At 52.3% G+C, this 19,074-nt stretch overlaps 1 protein-coding gene across 2 annotated transcripts in view; it reads left to right on the top strand.

Moving 5' to 3' along the window:
• Positions 1-18,804, top strand: part of ATP8B2 (ATPase phospholipid transporting 8B2) — a 26,799-nt gene extending 7,995 nt beyond the window's left edge. For both annotated transcript variants that reach the window (XM_008060552.2, XM_008060551.2), the window contains exons 11-27: positions 598-794; positions 6,816-7,024; positions 7,884-7,927; positions 8,209-8,374; positions 8,525-8,713; positions 8,858-8,973; positions 10,214-10,378; positions 10,469-10,580; positions 10,718-10,823; positions 10,962-11,106; positions 11,923-12,106; positions 12,263-12,486; positions 13,655-13,738; positions 14,073-14,318; positions 14,771-14,909; positions 17,890-18,020; positions 18,263-18,804. In XM_008060552.2, the coding sequence (XP_008058743.1) occupies positions 598-794; positions 6,816-7,024; positions 7,884-7,927; positions 8,209-8,374; positions 8,525-8,713; positions 8,858-8,973; positions 10,214-10,378; positions 10,469-10,580; positions 10,718-10,823; positions 10,962-11,106; positions 11,923-12,106; positions 12,263-12,486; positions 13,655-13,738; positions 14,073-14,318; positions 14,771-14,909; positions 17,890-18,020; positions 18,263-18,541 (2,736 nt within the window). In that variant the 3' untranslated portion in view covers positions 18,542-18,804. The remainder of the gene's footprint in view (positions 1-597; positions 795-6,815; positions 7,025-7,883; positions 7,928-8,208; positions 8,375-8,524; positions 8,714-8,857; positions 8,974-10,213; positions 10,379-10,468; positions 10,581-10,717; positions 10,824-10,961; positions 11,107-11,922; positions 12,107-12,262; positions 12,487-13,654; positions 13,739-14,072; positions 14,319-14,770; positions 14,910-17,889; positions 18,021-18,262) is intronic.
• Positions 18,805-19,074: the final 270 nt, after the last annotated feature.

Genomic DNA, 19,074 nt, shown 5'->3' with positions numbered 1-19,074 from the left:
CTCAGCCTTCCAAGTAGCTGGAACTACAGGCGTGTGCTACCATGCCCGGCTAATTTTTTTATTTACTGTGGAGATAAGTTCTCGCCAAGTTGCCCAGGCTGGTCTCAAACCCCTGAGCTCAGGCAGTCCTCTCACCTCGGCCTCCCAAAGTGCTGGGATTAGAGTTGTGAGCCACCGAGCCCAGCCTTGGCTAATTTTTTGATTTATTGTGGAGACAAGGTCTCACCAAGTTGCCTAGACTGGTTTCAAACCCCTGGGCTCAGACAATCCTCTCCGCTTCACCTGCCAAAATGCTGGGATTATAGGTGTGAGCCTCTGTGCCCGGCTGCTGCCATTTTAAAGATTCCCGAGGCTGGGCATCGTGGCTTACACCTGTAATCCTAGCACTTTGGGAGGCCAAGATGGGAAGATTGCTCAAGCTCAGGAGTTTGACACCAGCCTGGGCAATATAGTGAGTCCTCCTCTCTAAAATAAATAAATAAAGATGCCTGAGCTTTTGAGAGCTCAGGGTACGAGTGGAGACTTCCTTCAGGGATGTACTTGGTTTTGGGGGCTTCCTTAGTGTCAGCCCAGCCTCAGCTTCTCATTCTTCCCCAGATTTTCGGATTCCTGGTCTGCATGGGGGTGATCCTGGCCATTGGCAATGCCATCTGGGAGCACGAAGTTGGGATGCGCTTCCAGGTCTACCTGCCCTGGGACGAGGCGGTAGACAGTGCCTTTTTCTCTGGCTTCCTCTCCTTCTGGTCTTACATCATCATCCTTAATACCGTCGTGCCCATTTCGCTGTATGTCAGGTACGTGCTTTCTCTGCCCCTGGGGCCTACCAGGGAGCCCAGGTGGTCCCTTAGAAAACTTCTTCTATGAAAATGGCCAGGCACAGTGGCTCACACTTATAATCTCAGCACTTTGGGAGGCCAAGGTGAGAGGATTGTCTGAACCCACTGGTTTGAGACCAGCCTGGGCAACTTGGTGAGACCTCATCTCTACAATAAATTTAAAAAAAAAAATTAGCCGGGCGTGGTGGCGCACACCTGTAGTTCCATCTACTTGGAAGGCTGAGGTGAAAGGATTGCCTGAGCCCAGCAGGTTGAGGCTGCGGTGGCTGTGAGTGTGCCACTGTACTCCAGCCTGGGTGACAGAGTAAGACTCTGACTCAAAAAAAGAAAAAAAAACTTTTCTCTGAAAATAAAATCCTTGAGAAGGAGCTTAAAGTCTGCTTCTTCCTGGATTGTGAACATTTTATGTTATCTGTTTATCTTTGTGTGCAGAGTAACTTTTTTTTTTTTTAATTAATCAATATTTTTTATTATGGTTTTGTGGGGTACAGTTAAGGGTTAGGTGTACAATTACGTTTCATTCAGGCACCCTGTTGATAAGAGGTGTTTTCCCATCTCCAGACGGATACTTGCTACTGTTAATTCCATCCCCCTCCCCCCCCAGGGTAACTTTTTAACCACAGTTTCTTGGCACGTGAGACTACATTAGAGCAAAAGCCATACTGATTTATTCAGCACATATTTATTGCATGCCTACTGTTTGCAAAGAAGTGTGCAGGATGTTGGAGGTCTCACTCTGTCACCCAGGCTGCAGTGCAATGGCACGATCACAGCTCACTGCAGCCTTCATTTCCTGGACTCAGACATGGCATTCGTTTTTTTTTTTTTTTTTTGTAGAGATGAGGTGTTGCTGTGTTGCCACCTATGTTGAGGAAGAAAAATCAAAACACATTAAAAACAAAATAGAGGCCAGGTGTGGTGGCTCACACCTATAATCCCAGCACTTTGGGAGGCCAAGGTAAGAGGATTGCCTGAACTCATGGGTTTGAGACCAAGCTGGGCAACTTGATGAGACCTCATCTCTACAATAAATGAAAAAATTAAACGGGCCTGGTGGTGCACGCCTGTAGTTCCAGCTAATTGGATGTTTGAGGCGGAAGGATCTCCTGAGCCATCAGGTTGAAGCTGCGGTGGCCATGAGCGTGCCACTGCACTCCAGCCTGGGTGACAGAGTGAGACTCCAATAAAAAAAAAACAAAACAGAAACAAGTGCTGTAGAACTCTACCTGGAGTCTTCTGTGTGAAATAAAGGGACACAGACTTGTGAGGTGGTCTCTGCCTTCAGAAGCAGCACACGGGTCTAGGAGGGGAGAGCTGAACAGTGGCAGATCGAGATAACCACGTGGGAGGCGCAGAGTGTCAGGAGGACTGGAAGAGTGTTGCTTCTGGCAGTCAATCAGGGAGGACATCTTTGTAGAGGTGGCAGTTGCTCTGGGCTTTCAGTGGTGACTGGGATGGGTGAGGGTGGAGCCGCAAAGGACAGGAAGGGGAGAGGGACTGGGTTGGGAACCTGGGAGTGGCTTATGGAACAGTTGGGTGAGGGTCTGGGCCTGGTGAGGGGTGTGGGAGGAAGAGTGGAAACAGCTTGCTCCAGCTTGTGGAGGCCCTTGAATCTTTGCCTGTGGACTTTGTACTTAGTAAACCATTAAAGGTTTTTGGAAAACATTGAAAGAATGTGTTCTAAAAATGCATTCTAAGTGTTGTAACTGTTTTAGAGTTTGTCTAACAGGTTTTCTGGTTTTGACCGGAACACCCCCCACCACCTAAAAAGGAAAAAGAAAAAAAAATGCATTAAAAAAAAAATCTAGACAAGGCACGGTGGCTCGTGCATAATCGCAGCACTTTGGGAGGCCGAGGCAGGAGGACTGCTTGAGTCCAGGAGTTTGAGACCAGTCTGGGCAATATAGTGAGAACTCGTCTCTACAAAATTTTTTTTAAAAATTAGCTGAGTGTGGTGGCACGTACCCATAGTCCCAGCTACTTGAGAGGCTGAGGTGCAGGGATTGCCTGAGCCCAGGTGATTGAGGCTGCAGTTAACTGTGATTGTGCCACTGTACTCCAGCCTGCGTGACAAAGTGAGACTCTGACTCAAACAGTTAAAAAAATCAGCCGGAGCCAGGCTCGGTGGCTCAGCCTATAATCCCGCGCCTTTGGGAGGCTGAGGTGAGTGGAATGCCTGAGCCCGTGAGTTCGAGACCCGCCTGGGCAGCGAGACCTCATCTCTACAATCAATCAAAAATTAGCCGGGCATGGTAGCGCGTGCCTGTAGTTCCAGCTCCTTGGAAGGCTGAGGTGGAAGGATCGCTGGAGCCCAGCAGGTCGAGGCTGCGGTGGCCGGGAGCGGCCACTGCACTCCAGTCTGGGCGACAGAGTGAGACTCCAACTCAAAAAAAAAAAACAAAAAAACAATTAAAAAAATCTAAAGAATGCATTAGGAAGTGTTGGCTGGAAGTAGTGTGCAACATAAATCTAGAATGTTTGAGGTAAAGGGAACATTAGCAGGCATCAGAAAGGGGAGGCAGAAAGAAGTGGAGGAAGGAAGAATGGCCAGGAGAAAGTCTCTTTCTTACTGAGTGCCCTGCACCTGAGATGAGGGAGCCTGTGGCATTTCTTAGGAAGTGTTTTGTGGAGGTGCTCGGAACTCTTCCCGTCTTCTATCTTTTATTCACACAGATTCCCCAAAAGCCTTCCCCACTTGCCCCAAATGCTACTGCTGACCATAGTGTATAGAAAGTGAAGTGTTTCTGTGTGAGGGAGGACAGTTTGAGCTCTTTCAGGGCACAGAGAGGAGAGTCAGAAGGTTTTTGCTTTAGTCCTGCCTGCTCACTGGCCATGACCTTGGGCAAATCCAGTCGCTGAGGCTTCATGTGATTTCCGTTTTCTCAGTAACATAGGAACAATAAGACCTGTTTTATCTTCTTTTTAGGGACATCTTAATACATACAGATTTTTACTCATTTATGTATGAATGTATTTATTAATTTTTGAGTCAGGGTCTCACTCTGTCACCCAGGCTGGAGTACAGTGGCATGATCGCAGCTCACTGCAGCCTCAACCTCCTGGGCTCAGACAGTCCTTCCACTTCAGCCTCCTGAGTAGCTGGGACTACGGGCATGTGTCACTACCCTGGCTTATTCTTTTGATTTTTTGTTTTGTAGAGATGAGTTCTCATCATGTTGCCCAGGCTGGTCTCGAACTTCTGGGCTCAAGCTATTCTCTCACCTCGACCTTCCAAAGTGCTGGGATTACAGGTGTGAGCCACCATGCCCAGCTGGGATGTCTTGATATAAGATGCTGGAATGGAAAATATATTTTATCTTATTATTATTATTTTTGAGTTGAGGTCTCACTTTGTTGCCCAGGATGGAGTGCAGTGGCGTGATCATGATAATCATAGCTCATGGGAGCCTTGACCTCCGGGGCTCAGGCAATCCTTCTACCTCAGCATCCTGAATAGCTGGGACTACAGGCACACGCCACCATGCCCGCCTAATTTTTTGTTGTTGTTGTTGGAGCCTTACTCTGTTGCCCAGTCTCACTCTGTTACCCAGGCTGGAGTGCAGTGGCACACTCATGGCCACCACAGCCTTGACCTACTGGGCTCAAGTGATCCTTCCACCTCAGCATCCTGAATAGCTGGGATTACAGGCACGTGCCACCATGCTTGGCTAATTTTTTTTATTTTTTTGTAGAGATGAGGTCTTACTATGTTGCCCAGGCTGGTCTTGAACTCCTGGGCTCAAGTTATTTTCCTGCCTTGACCTCCCAAAGTGCTGGAATTGCAGGTGTGAGACACATGCCTGGCTGTAGTTTGAAAATTAAGTTACTGTACACATATTGGGTGGTAGCATGCTCATCATTATCATTGTAGCTCTAGACCCTCATTGCTATTTACTTATTTATTTATCTATTTGAGTTGGAGTCTCACTCCGTCACCCAGGCTGGGGTGCAGTGGCACGCTCATGGCTACTTCAGCGTCAACCTGCTGGGTTCCAGCTATCCTTCCATCTCAACCTTCCAAGTAGCCAGAACTACAAGTGTGTGCTACCATGCCCAGCTAATTATTATTATTATTATTATTTGAATTGGAGTCTCACTCTGTCACCCAGACTGGAGTGTAGTAGCCGCTCCCGGCCACCGCAGCCTCGACCTGCTGGGCTCTGGCGATCCTTCCGCCTCAGCCTTCCAAGTAGCTGGAACTACAGGCACACGCTACCACACCCGGCTCATTTTGATTTATTGTAGAGATGAGGTCTCGCCAAGTTGCCCAGGCGGGTCTCGAACCCGCGGGCTCAGGCAGTCCACTCACCTCAGCCTCCCAAAGGCACAGGATTACTGGCTGAGCCACTGAGCCCGGCTTCCAGCTAATTATTATTATTATTTTTTGAGTTGGAGTCTCACTCTGTTGCCCAGACTAGAGTGCAGTGGCATGCTCATGGCCACCGGAGCCTCGACCTACTGGGCTCAAGCGATTCTTCCACCTCAGCCTTCCAAGTAGTTGGAAATACAGGCGTGTGCCACCATGCCCAGCTAATTTTTTTGATTTATTGTAGAGATGAGGTCTCACCAAGTTGCCTACGTTGGTCTCAAACCCGTGGGCTCAGGCAATCCTCTCACCTTGGCCTCCCAAAATGCTGGGATTATAGGCATGAGCCACTGCTCCCGGCTTTTTTTTTTTTTTTTTTTGAGTGGGAGTCTCACTTTGTTGCCCAGGCTCCAGTGATCCTTCCGCCTCAGCCTTCCAAGTAGCCAGAATTACAGGCATGCGCTACCACGCCTGGCTGATTTTTTTATTTATCGTAGAGATGAGGTCTCGCTGCCCAGGCGGGTCTTTTTTTTGTACAGACGAAGTCTTGCCATGTTTCCCGGGCTGGTCTCGAACCCACAGGCTCAAGCAATCCACTCCCCTCAGCCTCCCCTCGGCCTCAGGCTGGGATTACAGGCTGAGCCACCAAGCCCAGCCTCCTCATTACTATTTAAATGTGTTTTGCTTACAGCCTAATTTTGCTTTACTATTTATGGGCTTTGCTGTCTACATTATGTATCTAAGTTTCCCCAAAGCCTTTGGTCACTGCCTAAGATAGTTTTCCGAGTCTCACCTGGTTGCAGAATATACGTTTGGGGGTGGCCGAGAGGGGAGGTTGATGAACCAGTATAGAAAAAGCTCTGAGGACCTTTCCAGCTATCTCATTTTTTGCCTGGTAGTGGAATCCTGATAGGAGTCTCAGTCAGGATGGAAACAGGGATCCAGATACGGCCCCCTTGCTCAGCTGCACTGGGGCTAAACACAGGGTCCTTTCTGGAATGTTAACAGCTGGTGTCCCGGAGGCACTGATTAGCCAAGAAGAGGCTGTGACCTGGAGATGTTACAGTACCGAGCCACTGTCAACTGGGATCACCCCAGATCCTCAGGGTCCCTCCTCAGCTTTGCCTTGGGCTCTTTCTGAAGCAGTTAGGGTGTGGTGCCGGTGCCCTGGGTTGGGGGTGTGCCCTGCTGGTGCTGGGGCAGCAAGGAGTGGGCTTCAGGCCTTGTCTACTGTCTTGCCCAGCATGGCCCCTCTTTGAGGGGGAAGTCTGGGTTGCTGTGGCGTGTACAGCACCCTCATTATTTCTCTCTCTTTTTTTCTCTCTCCCTTCCCTCTCGCACTTTCTCTTGTTTTTCTCTGCATGGTTTCTGTATTTTAGTCCTGAGGTAAGAGCTGGCTGAGTGCCTTGTCCACAGTCCCTCTTCCTCCTGCACCCGTGCCGTCCATCCTTCCTGCCCAGGCCCTTGCACCTCTTTGTCTGGAGAGTGTCGGGGTCGGGGGTTCCTTTCTCCACCATCAGGCTCTCCTTGCCCTTGCCCTTGCCCACCCAGGTGCCCAGATGTCTTCTCCGTTCTCGTCTCTCCCCAGGCAGAGGGCCTGCAGCCAAGGCCCGTGGGGGTGGGGCGCCTCCTCCCCTCCTCGACCTGGGTCTCACCTCCTGTCCCTTGTGCAGTGTGGAGGTCATCCGTCTGGGCCACAGCTACTTCATCAACTGGGACAAGAAGATGTTCTGCATGAAGAAGCGGACGCCGGCGGAGGCCCGCACCACCACCCTGAATGAGGAGCTGGGCCAGGTGGAGTACATCTTCTCCGATAAGACGGGCACCCTCACACAGAACATCATGGTCTTCAACAAGTGCTCCATCAATGGCCACAGCTATGGTATGGCGGTGCCACCGGGGCCTGGGGGCCTGTATCTCGCCTGGGAGAACTGGGGCTTCCACGTTTGCCTTGACATTGGGTTTTTCTTCCTACTTGGGTCTTAGGGACCTCGAAAGGGTCCATTCTGTATCCTGTGTCAGGAAGCAGCTACTGAGAGTCCTCCCCTTGCCCTCCTCCCCTGAAGCCTCATGCTGGTCTCAGCTTTAGGCTGTAGGGAAACACTTTGGCTGTTTGAAGTGAAGCCCAAAACACAAGCCTCTGGGCATCCTGGCCAGATGGGACCTTGGCTGCCCCAGCTGAGTCTAGAGTCTTCCCTGTCACCACTGGGGCCCATTGTGAGTCTCAGGAATGTGGCCATGGTCTTGCCAGTGTGGCCTGCTGCAGTGGCCTGTGGCTGAACTGCCGGGATGGCCTGGGGCAGCGTGTGGGCTGAATTGTGTGCACAGCGTGAGCCCCACCTGTGACTGCTTTTGTACTAACCTATACCTGTGGCTGGCGTGTGGCTTGTCTGCTGCACAGGCCTAATGGGTGTGGGATGCCTGGGAGTCTTGGGTGGGAGACGAGGAGGATTGGAAGTGCCCTGAAGGAAGGGTGCTGGGGGGTGGTGCGAGGTGGGGAATAGTGGATACCATGGCTCTGTCATGGCCAGGGTCCGAGGGTGTTGGGATCCAAGGCGCCTGCTGCCTCCTATCCCTCAAGTCCGCAGTGAGCAAGTGTGACATGGGTTCACCCATTTGGGTCTCGGGTCTCAGGTGCCTGCAGGGTTCTGCACTGGAAGCCTCTCCCTGCTGTTCTCCCCCTGCTGTTCTGGAGACCTCCAGTTCTGACGTTGCCTCTTTCTCTGTCTTGCTGTGTTCAGGTGATGTGTTCGATGTCCTGGGGCACAAAGCGGAGTTAGGAGAGGTAAGATCCAGTGCCCATAAGCCTGTGTGCCAGTGAAACGGGCCAGACTGGAAGGCAGTGGGTGCAGTCAGGAGTGGTGCATTGTCTGGGCAGGAAGTGGAAGTTGCTTGGAGAAATGGTTGTTTTAAGGAATAACTGGTGGCAGAAGTGGCAACTTTGAGAACCGTGGTGGACAGGACTTTGCGAGGTCCCGCTGAGAGTTGGGAGGGCAGGGACGGCCCCTTACCTGGGATGCAGCCTGGCAACCCAGCCTTTCCTAAGAGCCTTCTTACCTGTTCCAGAGGCCTGAGCCTGTCAACTTTTCCTTCAATCCCCTGGCCGACAAGAAGTTCTTATTTTGGGACCCTAGCCTCTTGGAGGCTGTCAAGATGGGGGACCCCCACACACACGAGTTCTTCCGTCTCCTTTCCCTGTGTCATACTGTCATGTCAGAAGAAAAGAATGAAGGTGAGCCTGGGAGCTGACTTGTGCTCTCCCGTGGTCTGACTGGTGTCCTTGGGCTCTGCCTACTCTGCGGCTGGCTGAGGCTTCCTGGGTGGGGCGCGTGGTTGGGAGGGCGGCCACTTAAACACTGCATGTGTTCTTCCTCTTACCCAGGAGAGCTGTACTACAAAGCTCAGTCCCCAGACGAGGGCGCCCTGGTCACTGCAGCCAGGAACTTTGGTTTTGTATTCCGCTCTCGTACTCCCAAAACAATCACCGTGCACGAGATGGGCACCGCCATCACCTACCAGCTGCTGGCCATCCTGGACTTCAACAATATCCGCAAGCGAATGTCAGTCATAGGTGAGGCCAGGGCCGGGTGCTGGGGGTCAGCATATGGGCCTGGAGTGGATGAGTTGTGCCGGGTAGCTCTTGTCAATGTGTGCGGGTTGGAGGTCTTCCCTCCCTGAATTTTTCTGGCACTTTCTCCCCCTGTCCCCTTCATAGTGAGGAATCCAGAGGGAAAGATCCGACTCTACTGCAAAGGGGCTGACACCATCCTGCTGGACAGACTCCACCACTCCACCCAAGAACTGCTCCACACTACCATGGACCACCTCAATGTAGGTGTGAAGATGGGAGGGGCCGGCTGCTGCTCTCAGGGTTGTGAGGGTAGGGTTTGTTTGTTTTGGTTTATTGTATAAATTTAAGGTATACAGGACTGGGCGTGGTGGCTCATCTGTAATCCCAGCGCTTTGGGAGGCCGAGGTAAGAGGATTGTTTGAGCCAAGAGTTCAAGACTAGCCTGGGCAATGTAGTAAGAACTCATATATAGGCCGGGCTTGGTGGCTCAGCCTGTCATCCCAGCACTTTGGGAGGCCAAAGCGAGTGGATTGCTTGAGCCTGCGCATTTGAGACCAGTCCGGGCAAGTTGGCAAGACCTCATCTCTACAATAAATTAAAAATTAACTGGGCATGGTAGTGCGTGCCTATAGTTCCAGCTACTTGGAAGGCTGAGGCAGAAGGGTCACCGGAGCCCAGCAGGTCTATGCTGGGGTGGCCGTGAGTGTGCTACTGCACTCCAGCCTGGGTGACAGAGTGAGACCCTTAACAACAACAACAAAAAAAGAACTAATATATACAAAAAAAAAAAAATTAGCTGAGTGTGGTGGTATGCACCTGTAGTTCCAGCTACTCAGGAGGCTGAGGTTGAAGGATTGCCTGGGCCCAGGAAGTTAAGGCTGCAGTGAGCCCTGGCCGTGCCTCTGCACTCCAGCTTGGGCAATAGCGTAAGGCTCCAACTCAGGGAAAAAAAAAAAATTCAGCTGGACGCAGTGACTCACACCTATAATACCAGGCACTTTGAGAGGCCGAAGTGAGAGGATTGCCTGAGCCCATGGGTTTGAGATCAGCCTGGGCAGCTTGGCAAGACCTCATCTCTACAATAAATCAAAAAATTAGCTGGGTGTGGTGGCACATGCCTGTAGTTCCAGCTACTTGGAAGACTGAGGCAGAAGGGTCAGCTGAGCCCAGTAGGCCGAGGCTGCAGTGGCTGTGAGCATGCTATTGCATTCCAGCCTGGGTGACAGAGTGAGACTCCGACTCAAAACAAAACAAAACAAGATCTAAGGTATACAATATGATGTTTCAGTGTACATATACACACAGTGAAGTGGTCACTACATTTAGGAAAATTAACGCACATCCATGTCACATAGCTGCCTCTTTTGTGTGTGTGTTCTGAGACCTTCTAGAATTAGAGGATTTCCACTGGACAGTACAACACTGTTCATTGCTGTCCTTGTGCTGTATATGAGTTCTCTTGGCTTAATTTGGGTGTGGCTTTCCTGAATCTGCCTCCAGGAGTACGCAGGGGAGGGGCTGCGGACTCTGGTCCTGGCCTACAAGGATCTGGATGAGGAGTACTACGAGGAGTGGGCTGAGCGCCGCCTCCAAGCCAGCCTGGCCCAGGACAGCCGGGAGGACAGGCTGGCCAACATCTACGAGGAAGTTGAGAGCGACATGATGGTACAGGCTGCAGAACGGGCCGGGGTGGGCAGAGAGGACTCTTGCCTGTGATTCTCACGTCAGGGATCCTTGACGCTTGTGGTATTCCAGCTGCTGGGTGCGACGGCCATCGAGGACAAACTTCAGCAAGGGGTTCCTGAGACCATTGCCCTCCTGACGCTGGCCAACATCAAGATTTGGGTGCTCACCGGAGACAAACAAGGTGAGAGCCAGCAGCGCAGAGGGATTGCCTCTGGACAGTCGCCTGTTGGACTCTTGCATGGAGCCAAGGATGCCAGGCAGGAGAGAGTCTGACCTTGTTGGGTACCTGTCCGTAGCTCCTGCGTTATCTCTTGGTAGAGACAGCCGTGAACATTGGCTATTCCTGCAAGATGCTGACGGACGACATGACAGAGGTGTTCATGGTCACCGGCCATACCGTCCTGGAGGTGCGCGAGGAGCTCAGGTATATAGGAGGACCAAGGGAGAGGCTCTGCACTGTGCCAGGGGCTGGGCGGGGACTTTTGTACCCTGTTTAGGCTGGAGTCCCTTCTGCTCACAGCTGTCCTGGACAACCACTGCCATCTTATCTCCACCCTCATAGGAAAGCCCGGGAGAAGATGATGGACTCATCTCGTGCGGTAGGCAACGGCTTTACCTACCAGGAGAAACTGTCTTCTTCCAAGCTCACTTCTGTCCTGGAAGCTGTCGCTGGGGAGTACGCCCTGGTCATCAATGGTCACAGCCTGGTAAGTGTCGCTGTCTTTAGCCAGGGTGGTGTCTTGCCAAGCAGCATTTGTCTCCTATAGCTTTTGTTTGTTTGTTTATTTTTTGAGTTGGAGTCTCACTCTGTCGCCCAGGCTGGAGTGCAGTGGCACACTCCCAGCCACCCCAACGTTGATCTGCTGGGCTCAGGTGATCCTTCCACCTCAGCCTTCCAAATAACTGGAACTATAGGCACGCACAACCATGCCTCGCTAATTTTTTGATTTATTGTAGTTTTTTGATTTATTGTCTTGTCAAGTTGCCCAGGCTGGTCTCGAACCCGTGGGCTCAGGCAATCTTCTCACCTTGGCCTCCCAAAGTGCTGGGATTGTAGGCGTAAGCCACCATGCCAGGCTGTTTATTTATTTATTAGTGAGAGTCTCACTCTGTCACCCAGGCTGGAGTGCAATGGCATGATCATGGCCCACTCAGCGTCCACCTCCTGAGCTTAGGCAATGCTCCTGCCTAGGCCTTCTGAGTCGCTGGGACTATGGGCATGTGCCACCATGCCTGGCTCATTTTTTAATTTTATTTTTTTTGTAAAGATAAGGTCTCACTTTGTTGCCCAGGCTGGTCTCAAACTTCTGGGCCCAAACAGTTCTCCTACCTTGACCTCCCAAGGCACTGGGATTACAGGTGGGAACCACCATGCCCAGCCTTCCATCAGATTTTGTGCTTCATCCTGTTCTCATTTTTCCTGGCTTCAGTGGGTGGGTGTGATCTCAAAGGGACCTGGGAAGGGTGGAGACTCCAGGTGTTTTCTGGGAAGACTGTGGCTTTCTCAGGTCTCTGTGTTCCAGGCTCACGCGCTGGAGGCAGACATGGAGTTGGAGTTTCTGGAGACGGCGTGTGCCTGCAAAGCTGTCATCTGCTGCCGAGTGACCCCCTTGCAGAAGGCACAGGTGGTGGAACTGGTTAAGAAGTACAAGAAGGCTGTGACACTTGCTATTGGGGATGGAGCCAATGATGTCAGCATGATCAAAAGTGAGTGTGGACTCTGCAGGAGTGGAGGCTGGGTGCTAGTATGGGGAGGGCACCCGCTGAGGTCTCTGGACCAGAGTAGAATGATGGGGGGGGCTGTAACTTGGTGAGATCGAGGGTGTGTGGCCATCCTTACCTTGTCGTCTCTTATCTCTGCAGCGGCTCACATTGGTGTGGGCATCAGTGGACAGGAAGGGATCCAGGCTGTCCTGGCCTCCGACTACTCCTTTTCCCAGTTCAAGTTCCTGCAGCGCCTCCTGCTGGTGCATGGGCGCTGGTCCTACCTGCGCATGTGCAAGTTCCTCTGCTATTTTTTCTACAAGAACTTTGCTTTCACCATGGTCCACTTCTGGTTTGGTTTCTTCTGCGGCTTCTCGGCCCAGGTAGTTAGCCTTCCCAGTCCGCTGTGCTGACAATCTATAAACTCCTTCAGGGCAGAGGTTGTTATCTGTCTTGTTCATCACTCAGTCTCCCAGGGCCTAGCTATTGTCTGGTATATACATTTTATTTTATTTATGTATTTTATAATGTATTGACTCTGTTGTTCAGGCTGGAGTACAGTGGCACGATCACAGCTCACTACAGCCTTGATCTCCTGGGCTCAGGTGACCCTCCTGCCTCAGCCTCCTGAGTAGCTGGGAGTACTGGCCCATGCCACCACGTCCAGCTACTTTTTTTATTTCTTTGTAGAGACAGGGTCTTGCTATGTTGCTTAGTCTGGTCTCACACTCCTGAGCTTAATCAGTTCTCTTGTCTTGGCCTCCCAGAATACTGTATCTACCATCATGCCCAGCTTGGTATATACATTTAAAAATGCTTATTGGTCGGGCATGGTGGCTCACGCCTGTAATCCTAGCACTTTGAGAAGCTGAGCTGAGCCCACAGGTTTGAGACCAGCCTGGGCAACTTGGTGAGACCTCATCTCTACAGTAAACCAAAAAATTAGCCAGGCATGGTGGCACGTACCTGTAGTTCCAGCTACTTGGAAGGTTGAGGCAGAAGGCTCACCTGAACCCAGGCAGGTCGAGGCTGTGGTGACTGTGAGTGTGCCACTGTTCTCACTCTGCTGGGTGACAGAGTGAGAATCCAACTCAAAAAAAAAAAAAAATGCTTGTTGAGGCCGGGTGTGGTGGCTCACGCCTGTAGTCCCAGCACTTTGGGAGGCTGAGGTGAGACGATTGCCTGAGTCCGTGGGTTTGAGACCAGCCTGGGCAACTTGGCAAGACTTCACCTCTACAATAAATAAAGAAAATTAGCATGGTGTGTTGGCAGGCACCTGTAGTTCTAGTTACTTGGAAGACTGAGGTGGAAGGATTGCCTGAGCCAACAGGTTGATGCTGGGGTGACTGTGAGCATGCCACTGCACTCCATTCTGGGCGACAGAGTGAGACTCTGACTTAAAAAAAAAAAAACTTGTTGATGGAGTGCCAAGGGAGCTCAAGACAGTGTCTTGGGGTTGCCTGTATATAGCATCAGCTGTTTTCCTGAGCTTTATTTGTAGCAAAGAAAGCTTGCAGACTGATTCTGCTCTCATTCCTGGTTTTCTTCCAGACCGTCTATGATCAGTATTTCATCACCCTGTATAACATCGTGTACACCTCTCTCCCAGTCTTGGCTATGGGGGTCTTTGATCAGGTATGGGGGAGTTCGATGATTGGGGGGAAGGATACTGCTTGGAGGTGTTACACTTATATGGCAGGTATGACATTCGTGCCCACTGCCTGTGGTCCCTGGGAAGGCAATTTTTTCAGCTGGGGTGGGTGTGACTGCTTCTCCCTCTCCGCTGCCGCTGGTCTGTGATTCCCCTGGGTTGCTGAACAAAGATTGATTGGGGGCAGTTGGCTTGAGGTTGGTCGTAGCTGCCAAAGACTTTGGAAAGAAGAAGGCAGAGACAGAGTCTGCCCTTGGCCATCCTAAGTTAAGACGGCAGCTTCTGAGACCTCCTGGTCCCTGTGGCCCTCCCATGCAGGATGTCCCTGAGCAGCGGAGCATGGAGTACCCTAAGCTGTACGAGCCTGGCCAGTTGAACCTTCTCTTCAACAAGCGGGAGTTCTTCATCTGCATCGCGCAGGGCATCTACACCTCTGTGCTTATGTTCTTCATTCCCTATGGGGTGTTTGCCGAGGCCACCCGGGATGATGGCACCCAGCTGGCCGACTACCAGTCCTTTGCAGTCACTGTGGCCACATCACTGGTCATCGTGGTTAGCGTGCAGGTATGAGGCAGTCTGGGAACGCCCCCATTCTCTGGAAGGCGTGAGCCTCCTGTCCCCGGGGCTGCCCTGGGCACCACAGTTCTCTTTCAGAGAGGGCGTCTGGGGTTTTTTTTTTTTTTTTGAGTTGGAGTCTCACTCTGTCGCCCAGACTGGAGTGCAGTGGCCGCTCCCGGCCACTGCAGCCTCGACTTGCTAGGCTCCGGCGATCCTTCCGCCTCAGCCTTCCCAGTAGCCAGAATTACAGGCGCGCGCTACCACGCCCGGCTGTTTTTTGATTTATTGTAGAGATGAGGTCTCGCCAAGTTGCCCAGGCGGGTCTCGAACCCGCGGGGTCAGGCAGTCCACTCACCTCAGCCTCCCAAAGGTGTGGGATTACAGACTGAGCCACCGAGCCTGGCTTGTCTGGGGTTTTAGGGGTACCTCTCTGCCTGACTACACCTGTTTTTTTGCAGATTGGTCTAGACACAGGCTACTGGACGGCTATCAACCACTTCTTCATCTGGGGCAGCCTGGCTGTCTACTTTGCCATCCTCTTTGCCATGCACAGCAATGGGCTCTTTGATATGTTTCCGAACCAGTTCCGGTTTGTGGGTAAGTCCCTCTGGCCTCCTCTGAGATCAATGAGGAATGGCAGCTCTCCTGGGACTGACAGGGTGGTCGGTCAGTCTGCACATTGAGTGTTTATTTAATACTCTATGTGTTGAATGTTCTGTAATGTGCTGTGGGGATGTCAAGGTGTGTCTGACCCAGGCCCTGCCCTGAGGGAGCCTCTGTATCTATGAAAGTAAACAGTCCTGCCAAGCCACGGGAGGCCAGGACTCCATGGAGGTCAGGGGGTGGCGAGCATTTCACTGGCAGTGGGATGGCTGGTGTTAGCTCCAGTGAGGCCGCTGTGAGTCAGGACTGGGGAGTGAGATTCCAGGTCAGAGGGCTGGCAGTGTTTCTGGGGAATGGGGAATGTGGAGTGCTCTGGTAGGGTGAGCAGGAACCCCCATGGAGAGGCAGCGGGAGAGGCTGGGGAGGTGAGCATTTGAGGTGTCAGGATGCCAGGCTGTCAGGGTTGCATTCAACTTGCCAGGAGTCTGATTTTTAGTGGAAAAGGAGAAACCATCAAAAGTTTGCTTTAGAAAGATAAAGATAAAGCTGGCTAGGCACAGTGGCTCACATCTCTAATCCCAGCACTTTGGGAAGCAGAGACGAGAGAATTGCCTGAGCTCAGGGGTTCGAGACCAGCCTCAGCAACATGGTAAGACTTCATCTCTACAATAAAAAAAAAAAGTTAGCTGGGCATGGTGGTGCATGCCTATGGTTCCAGCTACTTGGAAGGCTGTGGTGGAAGGACCACCTGAACCCAGCAGGTGTAGGCTGTGGTGGCCATGAGTGTGCCACTGCACTCTAGCCTGGGCATCAGTGAGACTCTGACTCAAAAAAAAAGATAACACTGGCGGTGATGGCTGCTGAGGAAGCTGTCATAGTAGTGACTGAAGGTGAGGAGGCTGTTTGGAGCTGGTGCCAGGGCAGCCATGGTGGGTGGCAGGGCGGGGCTGGCAGGGAGGGATGAGCCACGTCTCGGCATTGGCTTCAGATCTGTCTGTTCACTCATTGTGTGGGCATCCTGTGAGCACCTACTGTGTGTCACCCATGATTCTGATGCCCAGAATGCAGCAGTGAGCAAAACAGGCAAAGGACTTGCCCTCCTGGCCTTTATATATAAGAGAGATAAATGAGCAAACAGATGTAATATCTGGAACTCTCTCTCTTTTTTTTTTTTTTTAGTTGGAGTCTCACTCTGTCACCCAGACTGGAGTGCAGTGGCCGCTCCCGGCCACCGCAGCCTTGACCTGCCGGGCTCTGGCGATCCTTCCGCCTCAGCCTTCCAAGTAGTTGGAACTACAGGCGCGTGCTACCACGCCCAGCTAATTTTTTGATTTATTGTAGAGATGAGGTCTCGCCTGCCCAGGCGGGTCTCGAACCCACGGGCTCAGGCAATCCACTCACCTCAGCCTCCCAAAGGCGCGGGATTATAGGCTGAGCCACCAAGCCTGGCTCATATCTAGAACTCTTAAGTTCTACAAGAAGCATCAGGCGAGGCAGAGAGTGACAAGTGTACACCTCCTGAGGAAGGGACATTGGCACAGAGAAATCTGAATGAAGGGAAAAGGAGCAAGCCCTGTGGCTCCCTGGGAATGAACAATCCAGGAAGAGGAAACAGCAACACAAAGGCCTCTAGCGGGGCTTGGGAGGAACTGGGGATAGGAGGAAGGGAGACTGGAAGAAAGAGGGAGAGGAAGGGGGGAGGGTGGATCTAGACCATTGAAGCCCTTATAGGTCAGAGTAAGAATGTTGAATTTTATTTTGTCTGTCTTATTTATTTATTTTTTGGGGTGAGAGTCTTACTCTGTCACCCAGGCTGGAGTGTAGCAGCACACTCACAGCACTACTGCAGCCTCAACCTCCTGAGTTTAGGTGATCCTTCTGCTTTAGCCTCCCAAATGGCTGGGATTACAGGTGTGTGCCACCATGCCCAGCTAATTTTTTTGGATAGAGATGAGGTCTTGGTATGTTGCCTAGGCTGGTCTTGAACTCCTGGACTCAAGCAGTTCTTTCCCCTTGGCCTTCCAAGAATGTCGGATTTTTTTTTTCTTGTTAGTTGGAGACCTATTCTGCTGCCCAGGCTGGAGTGCAGTGGCATGTTCACAGCCTCGACCTGCTGAGCTCAGGCAATCCTTCCACCTCAGCCTTCCAAGTAGCTAGAACCACAAGCATGTGCCACCATGCCTGGCTAATTTTTTGCTTTATTGTAGAGACGAGGTCTCGCCATGTTGCTGAGTCCGATCTTGAACCCTCTTACCTTGTCTTCCCAAAGTGCTGGGATTATAGGCATGAGCCACTGCGCCCAACCAAACGTTAAATTTTAATCTCAATTGGATAGGAAGCCCCTGGAGGGTTTTGGGGATGGGGCTCATAAACTGACTTAATGTTTCTGAAGGATCGCTTTTACTGTTTTGTGGATAACAAAGTGTAGGGGGCAGGGCTGGAAATGGGGAGCCCCATTCTAATGGGTTAGAAAGCTGTAGCAGTAACTGGGTGAGGATGATGGTGGCTTGGAGTCAAGCGAAAGATGGGGCATTCCAGAGATGTTTTGAAAATGGAGCCAACAGATCAGATGTGGGGACCAAGGAAGAGAGATGGGTAGAGATCGATTGCCTGGTTGTTGGTCGGAGCAACTGAGTGGGTAGTGGCATTTCCTGAGCTGCGAAGACACAGGCTAGTTTGGGGTGGAGAAGACAATCATTTGCTTTTGGCCATGTGGAGTTTGAATGCCTGTTCGATGTCAACAGAGACGTCCGTTAAGGCAGTTAAGGATGCAGGTCCTGAATTTTGGAGGAGAGTTTGGAACTAGATTTGGAGATTTGCATTTAGGGAGTGGCAGGAAATGAGAGAACCCACAGAGGATGGACGCGTCAAGACTAGGGAAACTGAGCTACTCAAAACAGGAATGGGGAAGCCAGGGGCTGCCCTTCCGTCTGCTTCGTGACCCTCAAGGCTGCCGATTCCTCTCTGTCCCCAGGGAACGCCCAGAACACCTTGGCCCAGCCCACGGTGTGGCTGACCATTGTGCTCACCACGGTTGTCTGCATCATGCCTGTGGTTGCCTTCCGATTCCTCAGGCTCAACCTGAAGCCGGATCTCTCTGACACAGTGAGCAGCCGGGCTGCCCCCTTTGGGGGGCGGAGAAGGTGTGGCAGGGAAGGCTTCCCGCTCGAACCCAGGTGTGGCCATTTCCGGGCCGTGTGACTGCTCGGTGTGTGAATGGCAGACATCTGCTCCTTGGGACAGACACCCTGTGCAGCCAGCTGCAGAGGTGCCCAGGCTGGCCTGGCCCAGCCCTGGGCGCTCTGGGTCGCCACCACCACACTGACAGAGGGCTCTTCCCTCTCCAGGTCCGCTACACCCAGCTGGTGAGGAAGAAGCAGAAAGCTCAGCACCGCTGCATGCGGCGGGTGGGCCGCACAGGCTCCCGGCGCTCTGGCTATGCCTTCTCCCACCAGGAGGGCTTCGGGGAGCTCATCATGTCTGGCAAAAACATGCGACTCAGCTCCCTGGCGCTCTCCAGCTTTACCACCCGCTCCAGCTCCAGCTGGATTGAGAGCCTGCGCAGGAAGAAGAGTGACAGTGCCAGCAGCCCCAGCAGTGGGGCCGACAAGCCCCTCAAGGGGTGAGCCCAGGGTGGACGCCCTGGTGCTGGTGACCAGAGCACGCAGGGCCAGCCGGTCACCGAGGGAATAGCGTCTCGGAACTGCTGGTCCTCGCTTCTCACCTCCTGTCTCCCCGGGTAGACTCTGTCCTGCTGGTCCCACCGGGAGTGGCTGGGGAGTCCCAGGTCCGAAGCTTTCCCACCAGCTGGGCACAGGTCCAAGGGCAGAGCGGGGCCGGAGGCATTGGGAACCAGTCCCGGTGGGGGACCAGATGTGGAACCAAAAACGAGGAAAAACTGTGAGAGATTGGGTCTGCCCTTGCCCTGCCTGGGAGCCCGCAGGGAGACTGTAATCTCCGTATTTTTCTACTCCTACTCCCCAGAGGGGCCCTGGCGCCCTTGTTCCTGAATTACACAAGAATGTATCATGCCGGGAAGCCAGAGACCTGCGGGGCCTGTGGGCCCCTCATACCGTGTATGTCTCTCCTTGATTTGTGTTGTGTCCAGTTTGGTTTCGTCTTTTTTTATTTGGCAAGCGGAGGAGGCCTTCTTGTGACT

This window comes from Carlito syrichta, unplaced genomic scaffold (assembly GCF_000164805.1).
Source record: "Carlito syrichta isolate Samal-C Ts95f unplaced genomic scaffold, Tarsius_syrichta-2.0.1 Scaffold304643, whole genome shotgun sequence".
Lineage (NCBI taxonomy): Eukaryota > Metazoa > Chordata > Mammalia > Primates > Tarsiidae > Carlito > Carlito syrichta.
This window is presented reverse-complemented; position numbering and strand designations above follow the sequence as displayed.